Source organism: Colossoma macropomum, unplaced genomic scaffold (genome assembly GCF_904425465.1).
Source record: "Colossoma macropomum unplaced genomic scaffold, Colossoma_macropomum, whole genome shotgun sequence".
Taxonomy (NCBI): domain Eukaryota; kingdom Metazoa; phylum Chordata; class Actinopteri; order Characiformes; family Serrasalmidae; genus Colossoma; species Colossoma macropomum.
Window position 1 is genome coordinate 19,021 of NW_023495808.1, and position 22,218 is coordinate 41,238.

The 22,218-nt window shown below is 36.5% G+C and overlaps 1 protein-coding gene across 1 annotated transcript in view; it reads right to left on the bottom strand.

Annotated features, from left to right (window-relative positions):
- Nucleotides 1-1,730: 1,730 nt before the first annotated feature.
- Nucleotides 1,731-22,218, bottom strand: part of LOC118803043 (vasoactive intestinal polypeptide receptor 2-like) — a 33,281-nt gene continuing 12,793 nt past the window's right edge. Inside the window, exons 5-13 of the mRNA XM_036563539.1 lie at nt 16,572-16,669; nt 13,373-13,505; nt 13,139-13,289; nt 11,490-11,550; nt 11,223-11,292; nt 10,182-10,273; nt 5,496-5,622; nt 2,751-2,792; nt 1,731-2,593 (exon numbers count right to left, since the gene is read on the bottom strand). Coding sequence (XP_036419432.1) covers nt 2,426-2,593; nt 2,751-2,792; nt 5,496-5,622; nt 10,182-10,273; nt 11,223-11,292; nt 11,490-11,550; nt 13,139-13,289; nt 13,373-13,505; nt 16,572-16,669 — 942 coding nt within the window. The 3' untranslated portion in view covers nt 1,731-2,425. The remainder of the gene's footprint in view (nt 2,594-2,750; nt 2,793-5,495; nt 5,623-10,181; nt 10,274-11,222; nt 11,293-11,489; nt 11,551-13,138; nt 13,290-13,372; nt 13,506-16,571; nt 16,670-22,218) is intronic.

Below are 22,218 nucleotides of genomic sequence, written 5' to 3' on the forward strand. Positions count from 1 at the left end.
TGACAGCTACACTAACAAAAATAATAATGTACATGGAGAGAGAAAGCTTTCCCTAACCTCAAGTATGCTGTGAATATACTTAATGAACAGAACCAGTGTAACACAACTTTGACTATAAATCAAGAAATTTGTTAGAAACCATGTTTTTTCCTATGCCTACTGTGCTTTGTCAGTGTGTGTGTGCATTATGTTAAGTGTGTATTATGTTAAGAACAATTTTACACTCAGTAATATACATATAAACGTGTACATACAGTGGATATAAAAATTATACTCTTATTGAAATTGCAGGTTTTTTTCAACTCAAGATAAATGTCTGATCATTTTCCATCTTTCATGCAACCTAGCAGCCAACAACATTCAAAAGAAAAACAAATAGATTCTTTTTAGAAAAAGTAATTGAAATGAGAAAACAGATAATAACCTGGTTGCATAAATGTGCACACTGCCACAACTAATACTTTGTTGGAGGGCTTTTTGCAGTTATTACAGCAGTAAGTCTTTCTGTAAAGAAGTCTTTAAATCTGGACATAGCAAGTCTGTGACAGGGTCATTCTAAGACACTGGTCCTTCTCTTTGAAACTATTCTTTTGTTGAGTGGATGTGAAATGTGGATCATTGCCATGTTAGAAGGGGAAATTCCTCTTCATCTTCAGTTTTCTGACCAGCACATTCTGTACCAAAATAATTAGATACCTGGAGCTAGTCATTACCCCATGTATCTTGACTAAAGCTCCTGTCCCAACTGAGGAAAAGCAGTGCTCCCACCACCATGCTTTACAGTCATTATGGTTTCTTTAAGCTAATGAGCTGTTATTGTTGTGCCAAACATATCTTTTAGAACTCAGGCCAGTAACCTATGTCTCATGCGATGGGTTTGAGTAATTTAATGTATTTTTTGCAAAATTACAACAAACTTGGATCTTTTTTCTTAAAAATAGCTTTCATTTTTCTCCCTGACCACATAGCTCTGACATCAACGGGGGGTATATTTCATTTACTTTGAAAATGGTTCTGTATAGCACCAAAAAGGGTTTCACTATTGTTTCATATCAAAGAACCCTTTTTCAGTACTATGCAGAAACATTTCTGCTAAGAGTGTAAAGTAAAGCCAATGCTCTTAATATTCTTTTACACCATTCTCCTCATCTCTAGCTTTTAACAGACTAATCTGTAGATGTTTTGTCAGCTCCTCACAGACCACAGCTACCCTGGAAGGATGCAAACATGAAAACATCAGGAATAGCTACAGGAACAGTTGTTTTAATTTGGGTTTACAAAGAATTACTATTGTAGATTTTCAATTATTTTTCTTTTTATTGTTTTTCTTGAAATAATCAGGATTGGGATGAAATGGTATAATGTTTAGGAATACATATTAAGAATGCAGAAATTAAGTATCTGTATTTAGTCTGAGTTACATTTTGTAAACGTAGTATGCAGAATATAGTTACTTTATACATTTTAGGAGAATACTTTTAGAATACTTACCCACTGAATTAAAAATATATACTATCTTCGCAAGAAACATCAATGCTGGTTTACAAACTATATTAAAATCCCTAAAATTAATTATTTGAAGAGGTCAGAAAAAAAAACACTTAAGTTCCTGCTACAGCTTGAGTAGACTGATAAATCAATGTGATGATCAGTTATTAATCTCAGTCTTACTGAGCTCTGCTAAAGCCTGAGTAGACGGATAAATCAATGTGATGGTCAGTTATTAATCTCAGTCTTACTGAGCTCTGCTAAAGCCTGGGTAGATGGATAAATCAATGTGATGGTCAGTTAGTAATCTCAGTGTTATGGATTGTGTTAGTGTTAAGAATGATTGATTGTCTTCTTAGTAGTGAACATGTTCACGAGTGATAAGTTTAATGTCGATGTTGTACTGGACTCATGCAGGCGTTTAGTGGCAAGTTACATACATGTCATTAATGGAAAATCACATAGCAACCTATTTTATACGCACTAAATTTATAAGCCTTTGTTATTAGGATATGGAGAACTGTTTGCTTAGTTAATAAGATAGCAGTGGGATTATAGGAGCAGCAGAGGATTGAAGCAGGTGATAAAAGCAATATCAGCATGCATTCTAAATGTATTCTAAATATGTTTCTTTTTTATACATTGTAATGAAATTACACTACTGAATACATTTAGAATAATGTTTACAGTATTCAGATATCAAAGTATTTTGCCCAACTCTGGACATAATGTTTTAGAATTTCTGGCTTTACATCACAGAAACCCTAAAATTTCAGTAAGGGTGTAGACTTTTTAGATCCACTGTACACTCAAATGCCTTTTCCTGGATTTTAAATAAAGAAACATTTCAGAACAACCTACAGTTTTGGACAAAAAGTACCTCCGCAATCATGTCTGAGCTGAAGAACACGCACATACATCTGAAATAACATCTCTGTCAGAGCACAGTAGTTTCTGTCTGCAAAGCTGATGCAGTCCTGGACGTTCCCTCGGACACCACTGTCTCTGAGCCATTCCGGAGCACACAGGAATTCTGGGAAGTGTAGTTCCACATTTGGCAGTTTAGACATACACTCTGCCATTTCCGCCTCAGCTCACACTGCACCTGACACATGAAACAGGAAACACACACCAATCCAACCTAAAGTGCGGGTCTGACATAATGCATTCTATTTATGGAATGCTTGTTTATTGTAAAAGGACTGTTATAAACAGAGACACACACATGCTCTGAGATTCTGGTTTTAATAAGAAATGCCTACCTCACTGTTCAGAAAGCAATACAAGATGGCCACTACCAAACCCTGCAAGTGGACACACACAAAAAAGATCTAACATCTTCATGTTTGCATGAGATAAATCAAGCCTGAGAAAACATATTAAATATTAAATTAAAACATACATTCAAAAAAAAATATATATATATAAAATTATAGACTATTAACAATATGTAATTAATATATTAACCTAGGGTATAATTTATATTAAACTATATTATTAACTATGATTGTACTACAATAAAATGAATATATTATAATTACAGGGCAAAAGTCAGACACCACTCCATTTGTTTAATTTCCAGTCAAAACAGACATTAAATACAAATTATTCATTTTTTTAGGAGATATTTCTGAGGAGATGAGATATAGGATAATCCACTTGCATAATATAGAAGTCAAAGGAAAGTATGTGAAAAACAAGAGTTTCCAAATCTAAATTTAATACATAGACAAAATGGAACTTCTAACAACAATGAAAAACCTGACAGACCAACAAAACTGTCACCATCAGGTAAACATTACTTAAACCCTTCATCTTTGAGATAGAGGAGAAAATCAAGCTCCACTCTTGTATCAGATCTGAAAAAATCCACAGTTGTTTCTGTTCATCTTTCCGCTGTGAGGAGACAACTGAACACTATGAGTTTGTGTATGAAGATGTGTATCTGTCAAGAAGCCATTACTGAGCAAAGGAATTAGAACCAAAAAATGAAAACGAAAACGACCAAAAAATTCTAGAATTCTATAGTCTAGACCTCAATATTACTGAATTTTTGGGATTACTTGGAAGACTGAACTTTGCAGGTATGAAAAAAAATATCCCTATAGAAAGCAAGTCTCTTAGAAAGTCATAATAAAGGACAGGGTGGACACACTAAATACTGAAAAAAATACATTTACTTGTTGGGGCTTCTGTTATTACTGTGCAATTTTTTTCTGACACTAAAAAAAAAGAATAACTTGCACTTAATGGCCATTTTGACTGGAAATTAAATGACAGAAGCATGGTTTATGACCTTATGTATATGTAATGTATAATTATATACAGTGCTGCTTGCAAGTTTGTGAACCGTTCAGCTGTTAAACGTGACATGATCTTATTTTCATTTCTCTATTCATAACAATAGAGAAAGAGAACCCAGAGAAACAAATAATACAAACAATTGTACAATTTTTCATTCATTTACTAAACAAAATGATCTAACATTAAATGTCTTTGTTCACAAAAGTATGTGAACCTCTGCTTTCAGTAACTGGTGTGACCTCCTTGACCAGCAATGACTTTAACCAAAGTTTCTGTAACTGTTGATCTGCTTTGCACATGGTCTTGGAATCTTGACCCATTCCTCCTCACGAAACTGCTTCAACTCTTTTATGTTGATGGGCTTTCTCATATAAACACCACTTCTCAGGACCCGCCACAACATTTCTTTTGGGTTAAGGTTTGGACTGTGACTCATTTCAAAATGCAGCATTTCTTTGGCTTCAACTATTCTTTGTAGTCTAACTGGTGTTTTTATGGCCACTGTCTTTTTGCAGGATCTATTATCTGTTGAGCTCCTGCAGAAAGACAGTAGATGCCCTAACATTCTCATGTAGAATTTCTTGATATAATCTAGAATTTTTAGCATAATTAAATAATGACAAGCTGTCCTGGTCTAATAGCAGCAAAACAGCCCCAAACCATGATACTGCCACCACTGCGTTTCACAGTTGGGATGAGGTTCTTATACTGGTATGCAGTATTTGGTTTTTGCCAAAAATAACATTTCAGCTGTAAAGATCTATTTTTGCCTCATCTGTCATCATAACATTATTTCAGTATTCCTGTGGCTCATCCAGGTGGTCTTTAGGAAACTTTAAACATGCAGCGATGTTCTTCCTGGAGATTAGTGGCTTTTACCATGCTATCATTCTATACATACTATTCTTGTTTAGTGTTTGCCTCGTGGTGAACTTATGAGCATTGGCATCAGCAAATGTAAGAGAGGCCTGCAGATCCTTAGATGTTACCCTGGGGTTCTTTGTGATATCCCAGAATATTCTACAGCTTACTTTTGGAGTCATTTTTTTGGTGAATGGCCACCCCTGGGAAGGTCAATAATGGTACTGAATTTCCTCCATTTGTTCACTGTCTGCCTGCCAGTGGAAATCGGTGAAATACACACTCTTCACAAATAGTTTTGGAACCACTTTTAGCTTAATGAGCATTGACGATTTTTTTTCTGAGGTCATGAAGACTCAGATTGATGTTTTTTAAATGGGTAAGGTCAGCCATACTCACACCTGATTGTCATCCAATTGATTGAACCTCCTGACTTGAATTATCCCCTATACCAAACTGATTATTCCAGAGGTTCATGTACTACTTTTGCCAACCAAAATGTTGGATAACTTTGTTCATTAAATGAATGAAAACTACCGTATGTGATTTGTTTTATCGGGTTCTCTTTATCTAATTTTATGACATAAATGAATATCTGATCATATTTCAGGCCAAACCCATGTAGAAATTCATTAAATGCAAACTTTCAAGCAGCACTTTATAACAATGTATAGTATTATGCACACTAATAAATCAGCACTGTAGGGACAAAACTTCATATCTCCAAAAACAGAAACTTCATTGGTTCATTTTCAATATTGGAAGACATGTCTATGCCCAGCTGAGGTATATCTGTAGCTCTATGATGTTGTATTCAGACACACATGAATAGCATCCTATACCTGAAAGGAGCCTAGTGCCAGATCAAAGAAGATCTTGTAGTCTGCCAGAGACTCATTTAAAGAAACAAAGATGACATAATGGATTCCAAACAGAGGAATCAGCAGCAGAGTGGACTTAGCCAGCCTCCTACAAAACACAACACACTTATCAAACAAAAGGAACACAATACACTCATCAAGCACAAGAACCTCCTACAAATACACTATGTGCTTATCGAGCACAAGAACCTCCTACAGAAAGATAACATACATTTTAGTCACAATGGCATCCAACAGAAACACAACATCCATCACAACAGCCTCCTACTGCAGTGAAGGGTTTCATAATTAGCCGATGAGCAGAATCATGTGTGTCAGATTAAAGAAACACAAAAATGTCCAGAGCTTGGGATGTTAGACTGGAGGGCTGAGACTGGAAAACCACTTTCGTTTCCTACCGAAAACGGCTGAGTGGATGAATGTAGAAGACAATGGGCTGCACTTTATAAGCCTTGGTTGCTTTCAGCATGTCATCCTCACACTCTTAGGGGGTTTTCTGTCACTGTCAAATTCAGTTTACTCATTAGGGTCTGGACCTGAATTTCAATTAAGCGGTTTTGTGACAATGTCTGTTGTAAACAGCGCATAAATAAATTGAATTTATGTGTTTTGACATGGATTGGTTGTGGTTGCTGACCAGCATGAGCCTATGACCTTTATTACCAGCTGCTCCTTATAGTACCAAAACAGCTTTTGCACATCTGACATTAAAACTCCAACACTCATTCCACACTGACATTAAAAAATATTGATTTGGTTAAATTTAGGAGGACAGTGGAATTTGTTCATGGGTCAGTGATGTGACACTCGATTTTTGTTTCTGCACTCATTAACTTCTTATGAAAAGCGTTAATACAATATATTTGATATAAGAAATAACTTATATACATCTCGTGTGAAGGGCTTCTAAATTGCCAAACATATGTTTTTTTTTTTGTTTTTGTTTTTGTTTTGTTTTTTTCTAGGTGATGTAACCATGCTTAAAGGGGAATTCCACCTATTTTAAAAGTTCATCCAGTGTGGCAAAACAGTACCCAAAGAAAACGTTTTTTTCTTAATATACCAGTATTTTACCATGATTAATATTATGTATAAAAATATATAAAACTTCAGAGAACATGTATTTTTACTGGTTGTTTTACCTCTTGTTCATAATAAAGAAAACGATAGTTTGTAAGTGTCTCTACAATGCACTATTTCACATCAACCCACTCTAAATGTCTTTGTTTACATCTCAACAATTCATTAATGCAGTAATTTTGCAAAATCGATGAAATTCCTCTTTAACAGCAATGTCAACAGTTGGGTAACTGGGTTTAGTCAGTGAGAAAACCACATTTTTTGCATCTAAATGCATAATTTCTCAAAACATGAACAAAGAACATGAATTCCATCCTCTTTCATCTTTTCGTATATAAATTTGTACATTTTCCAATATTACTCTTTCTATGAATTATTCTCTTTTTTAAAAAATATTCTCTCTTTTTGTTCAGCAAAAATTCATCGTTCAGCTAAAGAAAAAGAGCCACATTTTCTAGATAAACTAATGATTAATACATGTTCTTTTACACACATTTTGACAATTTTAAGCTAATTAAATCAAAGATTTTGTTTTGTTTTTATATTATTATTATTATTTTTTATTTATGATATATTCAAAACAAAAAACAACGATTACATTAATACACATTTGAAATCCTTATTTGTCACTGACCCATATAGAAATAATTTCAGTTTTTCTGTTGACTGATAAGAACTGCTCAGGTAATCACCCTTATCAGCCCTGGATTGCTGCAACAAGACCAGCTCTGAAATTACATGATATATATCTTACCTCACTGCACTCTATGACAGGTGACGAGCTCCTGTTCAGTGCTCATGGAATCAGTCTTCTTTTCTTTTTTTTGGCAGAATCAGGTGGAGCAGTGTATATGAACGTGTTTGCATTTTCTTTTACTGACAGTGACCTGTTGAAAATGAGACTGGATTTTGTGGGTTTTTTGTGCAAATAAATGTTCAGAACACTAGAAAAATCATCCACACCTATTAGTGTTTTTGTGTTTTAATAACATGTAGTGGGGGTCATGTTGCATAGAAAAGTATAACTCCACTTAACATCTCCCATCAGACACACCAGAAATAGATTACTAAAAATACATAGAACCTCTTAATATGTATGAGCGTATTTCTTATTTGCCCTGGAGCTCAGTCTGTAGCTGATTTTCTTGGCATCTGAATGTGAGAGCACACTACATGCGCATACACAACTACTAGATTACTAAAACACAAGGCTTACAGTTTCTTTTTCACCACAGGGAGAAATTCTGTCTCTCTTTTTTTCTTTCTCTATCTTTCTGCCTAAGGACAAATTAAAGTGTGCAAACAGAATACGACAGGATAAAACTGTCAGAAACAAGAAGCTTAAAATTCCAGGCTTGATATGCCCAAAGGTGTATTATTCCGTAACTACGTGGAGAACAATGCAAACTTTGAGTTAGTCTTAAAGAGGATTTCCACCAATCTTAAAATATGTTTGCATAATCCATTTGCTAAGATGTAAATTAAGTCATTCTGAGTGGTTTAATGTGAAATGCTTCATTCTAGAAAACTTACTCACAGTAAAAGTGATATGAAACAGACATCTGTTTGGTGTTGTCTACACTGTCAAAAAAAAATGTACAGATATGCAGATACATATTTTGTTCATCAGGATACAAACAACATTAAAGTACCCTCAAAGGTGCAACAATGGTTTTGAGGTCCTTAAATAAGTGCATATTTGTACCTTTCCATAACGAAATGTTTTAAAACCGACCAATAAAATTAAAAGGCTGGAGAGAAGACAGGGTCTACAGAGCCAGTACAACTTAAAAATATATAATTGCAATGGATTATGGTACAATTATGCTCCCTGACTAAAGGTACCTCCCTTAAAGAAAGTTATCACATGAAATTAAATATACTACTTGATGCCTGAGACATTGTTTTATCATAGTTCTGAAATGAGGTTTTGGCCTAAAATGTGTTTTTTAAAATGCATTCATGGTTATAACTGGTCATTCACCCTGCAAGCAATTAAACATTGGTTTGACCCAAACTCTAATTTACCTTAGTGGATAATTAAACAAGACATGGTATCTCCAATTAGATTTGAGGATTTGTTCATTGTCTAGGAATTCTACTAAAAAAAATGTGCAAAAAGGTTTGGGCCAATAATATGCTTCAAACCTTTAAAACAATGAAGAGTATGGGGATAAACATGAAATGGCTTAAAGCCTCTACAGTCTGGCTTAATAGCAATCTTTTAACAGGTAGCAAATCTTTTATCCAAAACTCATGGGCAGAAAAAGGTATACAGGTTCTTGAAGTTATCAATGGCAGCAAATATTTCCTCTCTATCTTATGAAGATAGCACATTATGGTATATATAAGCAATCATTATTCTTTTATTTTAGATTTAGAACCACACTGAAATCTTGTCGCATGGGGTCCAGAGAGATCTGATAGGTCACCAAATGATGAGCTGGATCACATAAGCTCCCAAAAGAATAGTGTCCTATCTATACCAAGTTTCTGTCACATGTATCTAAACACTGGCCAAAAGGAATGGGATAGGGTGATGGAACAGAGGGGAACGCAGGTAAACTGGGAAGCATCATGGGGTAATGTTTAATAATAATGGCTTATCATTACCCTAATCATCAATTCATTCACATGAAAATCTGCGACCCATGGTAAGACATTTAATGGGTTTAAGTCCTCACCCCTACTGTACTACCTGTCCATATGGGACAATGGGGACCTTTATGCATATTATGTGGGACTGCTCAAAAGTATTTGCCCTTTGGGAGGAGGTAGTAGATCTCTTCATTAACTAATGCGCATGGACCCTCACCTAACCCTAAAGGAAACCCCATAACAGCCCCCTCATGATCTGTCCATACATCACTGGCTTCATACACTACTAAACATTCTCTATCTGCACCTATCATCTGCAAGAATCAACAATGCAGTCACTAAAACTCTTCCTTCATGGAATGATGGAACTAGCAAAGTGAAATACCTTTTAGTTGCTTAATGCATTCATGTTGGCTATAATGTGTATAACGTTGTTACTGGCGTAACACATATTTCAAGTGTCCTGTGCTATATTTTGATTAGTTTCTGTTGTAATGCCCCATGTTGGTGTGGGTGGGGGATGTGAAAGGTGGATTGTTAGGCATTTCTTTGAAATAAATAAGTAAAAAAAAGAAAAATGCTTTCATGGTGGAGAGGTGGAAATGTAGGCTGTTGTGAGGCAAAATAAAGAAAACTTGTTTTTTTTTACAGACTTTTAGCACTATTTGTCTGTTTTGAACATGGTTTTTGGATAGTAAGTAAAATAGCTATGTTTTTGTTGTAGACATTGTGACCCCTGGTTCCTATTAGTTGATAGGTTTCTCTACAATGCACCATTCCACATTAAAACAATCTGAATGATATTGCGTATCACCACTTTGTTATTCATAATAATTACAACAAACTATTATTTTCACAAGCAATGTTGCTGTTTGGCACAATAATACAGAATTGATACCTTTTATTAAATGAAATATATGGTGGTCTTCACTCAACATTTGTCATGACTACACACACAAACAAACTCACCTGTATTGTGATTGGTCATTACCTCCAACATCAGGGCAGCGCAGCTTCTGCAGCAGAATACGAATGATGCTGATGAACAGTATAAAGTTTACCTGAGACAAAAAGAGAGAAAAAGTTACATTCAGAAGTTTGTAGACACCTGCTCATCCAACATTTCCTCTTAAATTGAAGGTATTAAAAGAGAGTTTGTCCCCCTTTGCTGCAGTAGCAAGACTTTACATTAGATGTTTGAACACTGTTGTGAGGATTTGATTGCATTCAGCAACAAGAGCATTAGTGAGCTCAGGTACTGATGTTGGATGATTAGTTGTGGATCACAGAACCCACTCCAATTCATCCTAGAGGTATTTGACATCACGCAAGCACTCCAGAGAACGCAGTTCCACTGCTGCACAAGCCAGTGTTGGGGAGACCCCTCTAGCCATCCCATGGCATTGGAGATGATGATCTTAGGCTCATGTGCAGGCTGTCTGGATAGCTTTTGAGATATGTGTACATGTACATTAAAGAGAAGTTTGAGAACAATATTGATTAAGATGTTCACACAGTGACTTTCTGTGCCCCCACAAGAAGTGATTCTGATGGTTACATATGCCAGGTCTATTTTTGGCACATCTTATGATAATCCTCCGCCTCATGGTGTCAGAGCACTGGGTAGGCTGGCATATGCAGAAAGCAACAGGGGCCTTGATTTGTTCCAGTAATGTTTTTATGTCATAATGATTATGCTAAAACCTGAAATATGTACAGGTAGGGCTTTACTGAAGGGCTGCATTCATAAGGCTACATGACATCTACAGTGGTATGAAAAAGTTTGAGTACCCCGGTCAAATTACATGTTGTGTTGATTTTCTAAGTCTTGTTGATGTGTAAATCCCCACATTAAATATTGAAAGTAAAAACTACATTTTACAGGTTATTTAAAAAAATCTGGGGAAGGATGCCCTAAAACAATCCTACAGTAAACTAATGATATCCTCATTTGCACTGTTTAACGTAGATGTTGGTGCTGTGCAGAACCGGTAGTTTTAGCAGATTTACCATCATGGAAAACACAATTGGTCCATTGATGACCCATATGGGCACTGGGTGATCATTCCGCTCCCAGCAACTAGGGAAACCACACACACACACACACACACACACACACACACACACACACACACATAAAGAAAGACATTATCATCACCATGCTACCATCCAATAATTACTGTGACACTACACTCATTACCATGTCTGAGAGATAGCCAAACTGTCACTCAGAGATTCGCTTGTTTGTGTGTGTGTGTGTGTATTTCTTTCACTCACTCTGTGTCCTCTAGCTGATGTCTTGTCAGAATCCATGCAAACACAAAAAGCGCAGGGACTCCTGACACACAAGCAAACACACACACACAAAAACACACACACACACACACACACACACACACACACAGAAAGGACATGATAATGACATAGAGAGAGAGAGAGAGAGAGAGAGAGAGAGAGAGAGAGAGAGAGAGAGAGAGATGAGACAGATCTTTAGGAAAAAAACACAGAAAGATCACCTGGCTAGTTTCTATCTTTTAACATAGTTCTAGTTCTTTTGGTGTAATCAACATGAAATATTCACACAGTGTAGCAGGTAGCTGAAATTGTCAAGTGGTGTAATAAAATGAAAAAAAAAGGATTTACAGTTTACCAGGTTTGACAGCAATGACAGTATGACAGTGCTGTGCAAAAGTCTTAGGTAGCCATGAGAATTGTTTAAAACTTATCTTGCCAGTAAGTGTGTTTTGATAAAAAAAAATATGTGGATGGAAGAATATAGTTAGAGGAACAAAAATTTAGTTCCTGATGTCTCAGTGCATTCAATTCATTGCATGAATTTGTTAAATTCCATCGCCAGCACACCTGATTTAATTTAGATTGGAATTCTACTGATTCTTAAAAAATTCTGCATGATAAATTTATTAAGATATGAATAAAGTTATTCAGAGTGGTTTTATGTGAAATGCTCCAATCTAGAGTCACAACAGTTCAGCCTTGGTAATCGGAGCCAAGTGACTGAAGCATTTAATGCCTCTAAAAGCTACCGTATGATGTCTGAGACACTGTTTTATTATAGTGTTAAAATGAGATTTTGGCCTAATATATGTTTTTAAACAAATTCAGGATGTTCTAAAGAAAACATGCTCCCAAAGAAAATGTGTTCTTTCAGATTTACCATTATTTTACCATTAACATTACACATAAAACAATATATATAAAGATGTACACAAGTTCACTGGTCATTTTGAAAAGCAAATAAAGTGTTATCATTGCTATCACTGGTTTCTCTACAATGAATCATTTCACATCAAACAGACTCTGAATGACTTTATTTACATCTCAGTGATTGAATTATTCAAATATCAGTGGAAATCCCCTTTAATGAATCATTGATTAGCCAAACTAGGAATTGGATGGTAATTGTAAATACTGGGCTTCCTCGAGAGGCAGCATGGAAGTGGTTAAGCTAACACACAAACATAAATGAAATAATAATGTATTGTAATATTAGTATTTTTCAAACAAGTAAAATGATTACAGCCCAGATAAATGGCTCTACATATCATTCTCACAGATGGCTTAAGATCACTGGGCCCTCAATATCACCAATATCAATAAGTTTTTTCTTAAATTTGTTCTTGAGAAAGGTCCTAAGAAAAAGTATACATCAGATTGATGACGTGTTCTTAAACCACAGAATTGTTCATGCCTTTGAGTGTGCATAGATTCTGTTCTTAGCTAAGAACAAATCCCAAAAAGGAAAACATTTGTGAATATCACAATCTTCGTAAAAACTCTGTAAGTGGGTTTTAAGGAATTTCTTCTTAAGAACGGTTGGTGAATGAGGTCCATTGAGCTGAAACTGAGCTGAGATGAAATAAACTGAATTGGGACCTGGACAGAATTAGAATTGAAACTGCTCGCACCCCAGCCGATCATCAGGTAGGACAGGAAGCGTGTGCTTTCGGAGAAAGTGACAAGCAGAAGTGTGTGCAAGTAAAGCCCCTCCACCAGCAGCCAGAAGAAATTAGCCATGATGAAGTAGTGGAAGAACACCAGACTTGCTCGGCAGCCAACCTGTTATTAACATAAAACACATCAATAAGGACTTTAGGAGATATCATGTCAGATATGTGCGGTTGTGTGTGTGTGAATCTTACCAGTGAGGGCTGGTTGCTGCAGTGTGTGCTGTGTGAAAACAACACACTATCCTTCACCAGTACAGCCACAGCTCTCAGGATAAAGGAGAGAAACAGGTTCACATGGATGTAGTTGCGTGTGCAGTGCAACCTCCTACAAACACATACACAAATAAATGAATCACTGCATACACCTTTAGGAAATAACACACATGGGTTGTGTTTATGGCCAGGGGCAGAAACTAATTTTACAAGCTGAGGCTCCAGCACACTGATAGAGATGCCAGAGGCTACAATAATAATCATCATCTTGAGTGGCCAGAACAATCAGCCTCAAGGACCCTTACATACAGCACTAACCTCTTAATGACAGTTATCAACACACACAAATACTGATTGACCTATTCTGGAGATTTTACAGCACTTAAGAGAAAAGGACAAGTTTCTATATAAGGAATTTTGGCACTAGGACATCACATGCAGTACTGACCAACCTTTCATTACTTCATTCTATCAGAAAAAAAGTAGAAGTTTCAACAGTTAAATATAATTTCAGTTTTTTCACTATTTGGTGCTTCAATCCTTTGCCTTAATTATATCTTCCATTCTTTTTCAGAGACTTAGTTTCAGCTTTTCAAAGAAATCTGCAGGGACATTCTTCCACACCTCCAAAGTTCAGTCTTAGAAGTTGGGTGCATTTTCTTCTTCTAATGATTTAAGTAACCCTAAACATGTTCAGTAAGTTATGGGGTGGTCAGTCCATTGTTCTGAGAACAGCAGCTCCTTTATATGATTTGCAAATTTTCTTTCTTTCTGTCCATTTCCTTTTCTCAGTAACATCTTCTTGGCAGCTACACATCCTTTCAGACTCATAGTGTTGAGCTGTCCTCTCACAGTGGAAGGATAGACAGAAACACTTGTGGATCTTTTCAAATCTGAAGCAGGAGTGGAGTTGGATTTTCTCATCTCTCAAAGAACATTTTGGTGGTCTACCAGGTCTTGCACAGTTATTAGGAGTTCCATTCTCTCCATAACTTCCACAAATTTTTTGACCTCAAGTACTGGAAGCTTTTGTTTTTTCAACATATTTCCCTTTGACCTGACTCTTTATGCGTGTGGATTATCCAATATCCGCATTAATATCTCCTGAAACGAATATCTTATAATTAAAGGCTATTGACTGGAATGAAGGGTGGTCATACCCATACAGTTTCATAGTCAAGGGGTGTAGTGACAGTGGGAAGTGCAATTCATGTCAGTAAATGTGTATGGAAATGAGTGTATGCATTTTGTCTCATCCAGCACAACTGAATCAACTCATTAATTAATAAGCTCCTCATGGTCTGGGTCAGGGGTGTAGAGTAGGGAAAATAAAAAATGTGCAGAGCGTGGGGTCACCAGGACTGGGATCGGGAATCCAAAGTCGAGAAAACCATGTGGAGGGGAACATTCTAGCTACTTACACAGAAGTAAGCACCTTATACTACGCAGCAAGGATTACTGTAGAATCACCTTGTGGACAAAAAGCTGATGCCCCCCAATACTACTAATAACTTGCATTTTGGTGTCAACTGTTACCATAACAACAAGAAGCTTGTTTGTTGTGATGCCAATGCACACGCCTATAATGTATGCAAAGAATCTAATCACGAATGACGAATGATTCTGACCAGATTTAAATGTTTACATAATGACTATTGTTTCATTTAATGAATTATTAAAGAAGTACACCTCTTTAGATCACACCAAAATTTTACTCGGATTAAGCTCACCCCTTTTAGAGTGCTGTGGCGACGCCCCAGTACTTTTTGAGTTCAGGACGTGCAAATAAAAACCTCAGCTTTCCCAAAACTGCATGAAACGTTGATCAGCACAAACAGACAAAGTAAAACTCAGTGCAGAGCCGATCAGAATCTCCATTTCAGCTCGGTGCTGCTTTCAGACCTGCCTTGGATGGTGCTGACCTGTCAAACTTTTTCTTTAGTTTGGTTTTGACATGCGACTCCGCTCGATTTCAGATCTGCACCGAACAGATGAACCACGTTAGTTCATGAGGGAATTCCAGAACACCAGAGCACATTTTTTTCCATTGCACATTCTCTGTACTGTCTGCACAACCAGCTGCTTTAACATTTCACTCTTTACAGACACTCACACACGTGAGTGTTTTGTTTATTGATCACAGGTTTTGCAGGGATGCAAGCGCTGGTTCCTGCACTGCGAGCGAAAGACAAGCAATAAAATAATGATATGCTTTTGATTATAGATTGTGGAGGAAATTTTTGGCCGAGCATGAGCCACCTGGTCAATTAAACTTAATTTGGTATTCACAAAGATTATAATTTTCTGTTTTCACGGTGGTGAATATGAGAGTAACAGAGCACTTGCATCCCTGCAAAACTTCTGATCAATAAACAAACACCCACATGTGTAATGTCCACTTTAGCCCTTGCAGTCTACCATCCGAACCAAAAGAAAAAAAATATAATATCATAAAATTAAACTGTTGTACAGACTTTAGAGAATGAAATGAGTATGAAAACAGCCTGATGTTCCTCAGAGATGTTAGCTAACAAAGCTGAAGCAGCATCAAAACAAACACTGTTCATAATCAGGTTGAGAGGTGGGTAGAGGAGCCTAAATCAATATCCACGCAAAAGTTTTGATACTTGCATAAAGTAATTAAGTAAAAGTACTTTCCTAAAAACAACTGGAGTAGCATTTATCAGCATAGGAACTGAAGATTGTGTGGCTCTGTTCTTCTCTTTTTGGGATTTTTTTTTGGTCTAAAATAAAAAGCTCCACAGTCAGAGATGTAACCATTCTAAAGCAGTACAAATTTTGCCACCATCAAAACATTTTGAAATTAAACACAAAAAAGAAATTAGTAACTAAATATGACTGGCTAAAATGTAACAAGAGTAAAAAGACACCTTAACTCACCTTAGTAGAAGTAATATGATTTAAAAATACTCAGGAGAGTAAAATCCACTAATATTTTACTGGAGTAAATGTACTTGAGTAATTGTAACTAGTTACAACCCACCTCTGAAAAGGTTTATAAAGACATTAGCACGACATGAAAGACGATTTTAGTCAGTGGCCTAACTGCATTGCATCAGTCAGCCAGCTATGAAACAAGATGTTTTGCCCCACCACTTTTGGAGGTGTGGCACCACCCCTGGCATTACTGGTGACTAAAATGACCCGAACAACTCACCTGAACATGCAGAGGATGGCGCTGCCTGTTGTCAGCGCAATGAGAGACAAACTATGACCAAGAGTATATAAGGTCTTCACCACCGTGTAGAACACCAACTAAAAAGACATAAAAGTAGAATTATGAAGCAGAAATATTACAATGTATATGTTTTTGTACTAAAACTTGATGAGAATTAAATTACAATGCACTAAACTAGTGGAAGGAAATGGAATATATCTATATTGTTCATGTACTTAAAGAACTTTTCCATGGTTTTGTCCTTTACTGGAATAATTCTGTTCAACTACATTTTGAAGAATTTTTCACATGAACTGAATTAAAACCAACACGCTGATGTTCTGTGTGTAAACCCATCTTGGGTGGTCTTAGAAATGTTATTTATATACAACTGAATCATTGAAAAAAGTAGTTTTATAGAGTTTTCCATTTGGTCTACCCAAAATATGTTTACTTTTAGTTCTAACACATTCATTTAATATTAATTACTTTAACTTTACTCAACTAATAATTTCCCTTAAGAGGATTTAACCACATCTTGAGCTTTAACTCCACCGTACACACTCCTATAATAAGAACAGTTTTTGTTCCATGTAAAGAAGTGTTTATGCTTCATACGTCTTTGTGAGCACCATGTTTAGATGAGAACGTTTGGCTGAAGAGCTCGTCTGGACGATTGAACATTCCTGATACCTAAATATTTACCTCAGGCTACAGACAGGATCACTCAGCTAATAGGTCAACCCCACCACACACGTTCAGTCACTGACACACACACTCAGACACTCACTCGTGTTAAAAGTTATTGCTGCCCTTTTAGCTGTAGCCAACTTTAACTGCATAGAAATGGACAGTTGCTCAGGGTGAATAAATTTCATAAATTATAATTGTTTTGTTGGTTACTGTCACTGTTAGAGTCACATTGGTTACTGTTACTGTTTAGAGTCACATTGGTTACTGTTACTGTTTAGAGTCACGTTTTATCCAATTAACATACAGGGCCCTATTTTTGCTACAACATATTAGCAGCAATCAATCTGATAAATACATTAAGATTAGGTGCAACAACATGCACGCTGGAAATCATGGAATAATAGCCCTCACAATCATTGTTATGATACTTTATGCCAGTAGATTGATATGGTTACTTATTAGAGGTCTAGAGTTATTACTATCATTTTGCTATACTATTTCAGTGTAATTACATAAATATGTAATTCACTGCATAGCTAGTTGTGTAATAAATAACACACAGTACTGGCCAAAAGTCAGACCAACCTTTTATTCATTTAATTTCCAGTCAAAATGGCCATTAAATACAAGTTGTGAATGTTTTAGCATGAACATATCTATTTGAAAATTACACAGAAGTCTCAGCACCTAAATATAATATCAAATTATTCAGTATATAGCTTGTCCACAATTTGCCTTATTTATAGCTTCCATTCTTTTTAGAACTGCTTTCAGTACTTCAAAGAACACTGCAGGAATATTTATCCATGCTTCTTGTAAACACCTCCAAATTCAGTCTTTGGAGTTGGTTGCATTTAGACTCATCAGTCCATGAAACCTTAGTCCACATCGCAGATATCCAGTTTCAGTGTTGCTGGTGTGAAAGTTTGTGTCTCTTTCACTGGTAACATAATGTCAGGGGGAACATCTTCTGTTCGGAGGACACAAGTGTAACTGGCAGAGGGGAACCCTCAGGGCCTTCTAGGCCTAATTATTTCTGGAAATTACAACCTCATTTCCAAAAAATTGGGAGGCTGTGAAAAATGCAAATAAAAACAAAATGCAATGATTCGCAAATCATTTAAACCCTATATTTAATTGAAAATGTTTCAAAGACAACATATCAAATGTTGAAACTGAGAAAAATATAAAGTTTTTTGAAAAATATATGCCCATTTTTAATTTAATGCCAGTAACACTTTCCAAAAAGTTGGGATGGGGGCAACAAAAGGCTGGTAAAGTTGTGTAATGCTTAAAAAAATACCTGGTGGTTAAATGGCAACAGGTCAGTAAGAGGGCACTGCATTAAAAACGGACATGATTCTGTAGTGGAAATCACTTCATGGGCTCAGGAACACTCCTGAAAAACACTGTCTATGAAAACAGTTCAGCGCTGCATCCACAAATGCTAATTAAAACTCAAACACAAAGAAGAATATATAAACAGCATCCAGAAATGCTGCCAAAAAAGTTGGGATACTGTGCAAAATGTAAATAAAAATAAAATTCAATGATGTGCAAATCATTTAAACCCTATATTTAATTGAAAATATTACAAAAACAACACATCAAATGTTGAAACTGAGAAATTGTATTGTTTTTTGAAAAATATATGCCTATTTTGAAGCCAACAACACTTTCCAAAGTTGGGATGGGGGCATGTTTATTACTGTGTTTCATCACCTCTTCTTTTAACAAAATTCTAAGCATTTGGGAACTGAGGAGACCAACTGCTGTAGTCTTGAAAGTGAAATGTTTTCCCATTTTTGCTTAACATAGGATTTCAGCTGCTCAACAGTTTGGGGTCTCCTTTGTCGTATTTTTAATTTTATAAGGTACCAAACGTTTCCAGTGGGTGACAGATCTGGACTGCAGACAGGTCAGTTTAGCACCCATACTCTTTTAATACGGAGCCATACTTTTGTAATACGTGCAGAATGTGGTTTTACATTGTCTTGCTGAAATAATCAAGGCCTTCCCTAAAAAGATGTCATCTGGATGGCAGCATTAGTTGCGAAAACATGTATATATCGTTCAGCATTAATAGTGCCTTCGCAGATGTGCCAGTCACCCATGCCATGCGCACTAATGCCCCCCCTATACCATCATGTATACTGGCTTTTGAACTGTGCACTGAGGACAGTGTCCATGATTTTCAAAAAGAAATTCAAATTTTGATTCGTCAGACCACAGGACACTTTTCTACTTCCCCTCAGTCCATTTTAAATGTGCTTGGGCCCAGAGAATGTGGCAGCATTCCTGGATCCTGTTTATATATGGTTTCTTCTTTGCATTTTAGAGTTTTAATTAGCATTTGTGGATGCAGCACCGAGCTGTTTTCATAGACAGTGGTTTTCAGAAGTGTTCGTGAGCCCATGCAGTGATTTTCGCTACAGAATCACGTCTGTTTTTAATGTAGTGCCATCTGAAGGCCCAAAGATCATGGCCAGCAGATACTGGTTTTTGGCCTTGTCCCTTGCATACAGAGATTTCTCTAGATTCTCTGAATCTTTTAATGATATTATGTACCATAGATAAAGAAAAGCATTGTTGAATTGTTGCATTATTTGATCGTGCAGTCTTTTACAGAGTGGTGAACCCCTCCCCATCTTTACTTCTGAAAGACTCAGGCTCTCTGGGATGACCTGTTGCCAATTAACCACCAGGTGTTTTTTAAGCATTACACAACTTTATCAGCCTTTTGTTGAAATGATTTGCACATCATTGCATTTTGTTTTTATTTACATTTTTCACAGTGTCACAACTTTTTTGGAAATGGGGTTGTAGGTGACACATTATTATGTCACATTATACCTAATTTGATGAAGGAAATAAAAAACCTGAAATTAATTTGTTTTAGTAAAACAATGTTTAAAACTGATAGTTTCTATTATTTTGGGAATATTTTACACTTATCAAAGTGTCTTAAGAGAAGTTTTAGCCTAAATAATGACTGAACAGTTTTCTTTTCCAAATGATTGCTAAAAGCACATGTTGAATATATTTTGGCAGTGCAATCTCTACAAAAGCTGCATGTTGCTTTGTGTATGCTGTGGCCTCTGTTGCAGAAATGTTACAGCTTTTTATGGACTGCTTGTAGCTAAGAGGTCACATTCATTACAAGTGCAAAATCATAAAGTTCCCAAACTACCATGATGTGCTCAGTGAAAGTAAACAGGGATTTTACAGCATCACACAGTTTCCAAATGCTCTTGACACAGAGTTCAGTCATGCTCACCAACACAATGTGTCAGTAATTAATGGCTCTTTTAGTAATCTGCCCCTAATGTGGTATTTACATTTTCAGCTCTGTCCTGTCATTCTATAAGGTATTTAAAACATGCTGGGGCAAAGTTTAAACTTTTAGAACTTAAAAAATACATTGAAAATAATAATAATAATTAAAAAAAAACAGTTGTGGCACAGTTCTGCTTGACTGCATGTATTAAACTAATGTTTCTGCTTAAGTTTTTTTCATGGAATCCAGGACATGACCTGATAGGCCCTAACTGAGTTGGTGTGGAATGAGCCTTCGGTGTTTTCCTAGTGTTTTCTATCATCTAGTTCTTTGTGTTTCTGTATTTAACCTTAGCCTGCCTGCTCTCTGGTTTTGTTATGGATCGTTCTGTGATAACGACCTTGTCTGCCTGTGTTCTGCCCCCCCGCTAAGCACTATGACCGCAATGACTGAATTTGCCGTACTAAATTCAGCATGCACATGCATCTGTCTGCCTGAAGTGTCACAACATTACAATAAGCCAGCTTATAAAAATACATATGATCCCAACACACACCTCATCAAGCAGTTTTATAAGACTTATATATCAGTTTAATATCAGTCTAATATCAGACATTACAGTACAGTAACCCTGTAAACCCCAAAGACGAAATTCATTGATTGGACTGACAGATAAGAACGTATACAGTTATACTGAAGTAAACATATTGCATGTGTTCAACATTTTTTGTCTTTGAGTTCATTAAACTGACTACCTGATAAGTACAGCTGATAAGACAGCCCCATTTGCAGTTTTAAGTAAAAAGAACTGTCCATATAGAGTTACTGACACTTGAATGAGTCATGTTTGTAGATGTACAACTAGCTGAAAGGCAGAGCTTCTCAGTATTCTTAGCAGTTTGTTGGTTTCTGTTCATTTTTCTTATTATCATCAAATAAAGTCCCTTTTGAGTGACAATATGCTTCTTAACGCTAAGGGTTAAGTTTGGCTGCATTTTACTCATATTTATTGTACACTATATGGCCAAAAGCATGTGGACACCTGACTGTCACACCTCTATGAGCTTGTTGGACATCCTGTTCCAAAATCATGGACAGTAATATGGAGTTGTTCCCACTTTGTGACTATAACAGCCTACACTCATCTGAGAAGGCTTTCCACAAGAAAGTCTGTTAGAATTTGTGCCCATTCAGTCAAAGAGCATTTGTAAGGTCAGGCACTGATGTTGGATGAGAAGACCTGGCTCGCAAGCGACATTCCATTTTATCTCAAACGTGTTCATTGAAGTTAAGGTCAGGGCTCTGTGCAGGCCACTAGAGTTCCTCCACACAAAACTTAAGTCATGTCGTTAAGGACCTTACTTTAAGCACAGGGGCGCAGTCATGCTGGAACAGGTAGTGGCTTTCCCAAGCTGTTGCCACAAAGTTACAAGCCTATAAATGTCTAAAATGTATGATGCAGCATTAACACTAAGGGCCTAGCCCAAACCCTGAAAAACAGCCCCAGATCGTTATCCCCCCTCTACTGAGCTTTACTGTTGGCACTGTGCATTGTGAAGTCACTGCTCCAGAGAACACGTTTCCACTACTCCAGAGTCCAGTGGCAACGTGCTTTACACCACACCAGCCTACGCTTGGCATTGTGCATAGTGATCTTAAGCTTGTGTTTGGCACTCA